Source organism: Maylandia zebra, unplaced genomic scaffold, assembly GCF_041146795.1.
Source record: "Maylandia zebra isolate NMK-2024a unplaced genomic scaffold, Mzebra_GT3a scaffold01, whole genome shotgun sequence".
In the NCBI taxonomy this organism is placed as follows: Eukaryota; Metazoa; Chordata; class Actinopteri; order Cichliformes; family Cichlidae; genus Maylandia; species Maylandia zebra.
The window spans coordinates 2,617,355-2,621,830 of NW_027490031.1; the positions used below are offsets into that span (position 1 = coordinate 2,617,355).

A 4,476-nucleotide genomic window follows, 5' to 3' on the forward strand; every position below is an offset into this window, starting at 1 on the left:
GTAAAGCACTTTGGTATGCCCAAGGCTTTTAAATGTGCTCTATAAATAAAGATTGTTGTTGTTGTTGTTGTAATGTCTTGTCTTTTCTGCCCAGCACTCGTTCAGATCCCTAGTGACATGTCTAGACATGTTCCTCTTTTTCTCTTCCTGCTCCTCTTGACACACAACCTGGCTTAATGACTCACATTAGTTCTCTTGGTCTGTTTACTCATGGTATTTAGCTAGAGAGTATGATTTTTCCGTCGCTTTGCACTGCCTTTCACTCCTTGCACCGTTCAGAAGAGGAATCAGCAGGCAGCAAGAATCAATTGCTTTCTTCCATCAAGGCAAGTACTGTTTGACCACAGTTTTAATAATGTGTAAAGTAAAAATATGATGCAATTAAAAGTTTAAAATGCACATTTCCTATATAAACTGTGCTCATAGCAGAGGATAAGCAGATTATATGACACTTTAGTAGCAAGAAAAACCATAGCTGCACTGTAAAGTTTTAGTTTCAGCAACTCATCAAAGTTACGACCAAAACCTCACTGACATTGTGATCTGCAATTCAGGTAGTCAACTATCCAGGCCACTGGGGGGGTCTAACTGCATCACTGCCAGCAGTAGAGCTGGCCATTTGGTTTTCGAGACACTGCAGAAGTCAAAAAACACAATTCTTATAATATCCTTAGAGGAGCTGGTCCAGGATGGGTCTTCGTGATGCGCAATATCAGTGCATGGGTCTGTAGTCATTATAATCTTTGGGATGAGATGTCTTCGGGACAGGCATGAGGCAGCTGCATAAGTGTGTCTGAATGGCATGTTTAAGGGGAGGGGACTAGAAGCAGAATATAAGAAAGCTAAGAAGAAAACGAAACTATTCAGCAGGTCACACTTCACACGACGACGGCCTGAAACAAAACTATGGAAGACGACAAGGACAGACAGGTTGTCCAGATTGGTAAGTGCCTCTCTATATATCACACTCTTTTTCAGGTGTACTTTACACTTTAGATAAAGAGCAACGCAGCTTGGCAGACATGTATTGGGTTAAACTTGTACATGTGCACAGTAACTGTCTGAATTGCTCAGTAGATTACGCAAACAAAGACAACCTCACAAAGTCTGCTTTCTTATGAGTAAATTTGTGCTCGGTCCACAGAGATAAGAAAAAATGCATGTTTGTGTTTTCAAATGATTTTGTCTGATCAAAAGTACAATGTAAACCGTGAGTTGCTAGTTGACAGAATTCTCCTGTTGTTCTCCAGCTTCTCCGTGGAAATTAACATTTTAGATGAAAAAACAAAAAACAAAAAAAAAGACAAAGCCCAGGAGGGATTGAGCACTCTCAGGGACAAGGTGTTGTTTTGATTTCATAGTTTTACTGGAGTTTTACTTTGTGTATGAGATGAAGCGACATAACCCAAACGAAAAGAAATAAAACAAACCAAAGATTTTTTGCTTTCTTGGAGATGGTATGTAAAGCATTTGTTACCAGGCTTGCTCAGACTTGCTTACATCCAGTGACACAGTTTATGATTTGGGTGGAGCAGCTTACAGCAGGGTGGATGCATGAAACTGAACACATTTCATGTTCGCAGTTTTAATAACTACACATAATGAGGTCAAGATTTTTCTGATTACACTGACAATTCTTCAGAAGTGTGGAAGAAACAAGCTGATGATAAGCAGAGGTGGCAAAAGTAGAAGTACAGACACCTGTATTAAAAAATACTCCAGAAAAAGTTGAAATACTGATTCTCTTTACTCAAGTTCTTTCCACACAGCTGCCCAGCCTGGGTTGCTCTCTGCAGCAGTCAGATTCCACCCCATGCCCCATCTCACATATCTCCTCTCTATGTTGCAGCAGTTGCTGGCAGTGACTAGTGGTGTGGGAATTACTTTACCTGTCTATTATTCTCTTTGAATGTAAGAGCCCTCACCAGGATACATAGAGGCTGATAGTGGGGCAATTCCTTTATCCCTGTGCATGGAGACTGTGTTTTGTGTCCTGTTTGGTAGTTTTGTTTTTTTGCACTGCGATAATTTGCAGATTTGTTTCTTATCACTTGCTCTTCTTTGGTTGAAGGCGACCTGACTATATCCATCAACTTTATCTCGTATTTCATACATAATTCTACATTTTTTCTCTCTCTTTAAAGCAGCAACCACTTTAACATTCCGTTTTGCTAAAGCATACTGGACCAGGATACCCTGAATCTTCCCTTACTTATGCTGCAATAGGTGTAGGCTGCTGGGGGATTCCCATGATGCACTGGGTGTTTCTTCTTCACTCACTATGTGTTAATAGACCTCTCTGCACAGAACCACACTTGTTATTAGTCTCTGGCTCTCTTCCACAGCATGTCTTTATCCTGTCTTCCTTCTCTCACTCCAACTGGTCACATCCCCAGCCTGGTTCTGCTGGAGGTTTCTTCCTGTTAAAAGGGAGTTTTTCCTTCCCACTCTCGCTAAAGTGCTTGCTCATAGGGGGTCATATGATTGTTGGGTTTTTCTCTGTATGTGTTATTGTAGGGTCTACTTTACAATATAAAGCACCTCGAGGAAGCTGTTGTAGTGATTTGGGAGTGTCTAAATAAAATAAACTTAAATTGAATTTTCTTCATTGTTTTTGGTATTTTGCTGTGTTTAGAATTGATGTTGCATTTATAGCTGTTACAAATGTCATCACATTGAGGACTCAGTATGTTTTTTATATTTCATCTATGATCTTATGAATTTTGGGGAGTAATGTCTGAAAGGATTACGTTACTACTACTTTTATCAAATGGGTTTTACTCCTCACTATTACATAATATTGATATTTAGATGTACCTTTAAAAAGTCACTAATACCTTTATATATCAATGAAATTTCCACACAGGTGAACAAGGAGTGGAGGAAGAAGAGGAACCAGTGGAGGAAGGTCTTAGAATTGTGCTCGTTGGGAAAACTGGAGTTGGGAAAAGTTCAGCAGGAAACACCATCTTAGGAACAAAAGCTTTCAAATCTAAATCATCTCCTTCCTCATTAACAACAGGGTGTCAGAAGGAAACCTGTCAGTTTGAAGGTCAAGAACTGGCTGTAGTCGATACTCCAGGTCTGTTTGACACCGTAAAAAGTAACAATGAGGTGGTGACAGAGATTGCTAGGTGCATCTTATTTGCTGCTCCTGGTCCTCATGTGTTCCTGGTTGTGCTGCAGGCATTCCGATTTACAGCGGAAGAACAAAACACAGTGAAAATGATTCAGAAGATATTTGGCAAGGAAGCAAACCATTACACTATGGTGTTGTTCACTTATGGAGACAATCTGGAGGCAGATGAAGTCAACATAGAGGACTTCATTAAAGAAAGTAAAGCTCTCTCTGACTTCATCCGTCAGTGTCATGGAGGATATCATGTTTTTAACAACAGAAACAAGGAACCCACTCAGGTCAGACAGCTGCTGGAAAAGATCAATGTGATGGTTAAGGACAACGGAGGAAGCTACTATACCAATGAAATATTCAAAGAGGCTTATCAAGCTATTGCAGATGAGATAAAACAAATAATGAGAGAAAATGTATCTATAACTCTTGCAGAGGCAAGAAAAGTGGCAGAAGAAGACAGTCGCTTCATTCAGCGTTTTATAAGAACTAGTTGGTCCATTAGTGGAGTGGGTGTAGCAGCAGTTACAGGAGCAGCTATTGGAACTGCGGTGGGACCAGTAGGTACCGCAGTGGGAGCGGCAGTTGGGGCTTTAGTGGGAAGTGTAGCTGTGGTAGTAAAGATGGGGGCCTGCAAAACACAATGATGATGGGTGTGAATTGATTTTATCTGCATGTAATTAATTGCACATCAATGTGCAGATAAAGGACAATAAACACAGGAAGAGAGTGTAATTTTCCTCTCAATATCAGTAAATTGTTTTCTGTTGAATTTTGACATCATAGGTTTACTAATTATTATCCAGTGGAAATAATAAAATAATACACCAAAAATTATCTTGACTTGGTTTTCTTAATGGTGTAAACAAGGATTATTTTGAAATACCTATTCTTGTGATATGAGAAGGGAAAAGTACAAAGCTTTACATTTGTGTTGATGAGAATTTGAAAGAAGAAAATAAAAGCATGTTAGTCCATATATTCCCCAGACTTTATGTTTATCAATAAAAAGGTGTCATGTATACACTCCCTGTGTCTAGAGCATTATTGCTGAGCATGTTTCAAATTGCAATTAACACCCAAAACAATTCCTCTTTTAAGTGTATTTCAAAAGAAAATATTTTTGTTTAAACAGCAGCTTTAACCTGTAAAATCGAATTCATTCCCAGAACTTAAATAAATTATGTAAAGTCGTTGCCTCAAAAAACATTGACTAAATGTCAGGGCTCTGTGTGCGGGCAGGCGGAGATGAGGATCCAAATGCAGGACTCGGAAAACAGAATGCAACTCAAAAACCTCAGCTTTATTATTGGCAAGAAAACAAAGCATGAAGTGAGGACTGAACA

General features: G+C 39.3%; 1 protein-coding gene across 1 annotated transcript; it reads left to right on the forward strand.

Annotated features, from left to right (window-relative positions):
- The first annotated feature begins 219 nt into the window (after positions 1–219).
- LOC143415624 (GTPase IMAP family member 9-like) lies at positions 220–4,156 on the forward strand. The gene is made up of 2 exons (XM_076880925.1): positions 220–943; positions 2,867–4,156. The coding sequence occupies exons 1-2, from the start codon at positions 907–909 to the stop codon at positions 3,775–3,777; spliced, it is 948 nt and encodes a 315-aa protein (XP_076737040.1). The 5' UTR covers positions 220–906; the 3' UTR covers positions 3,778–4,156.
- The last annotated feature ends 320 nt before the right edge of the window (positions 4,157–4,476 follow it).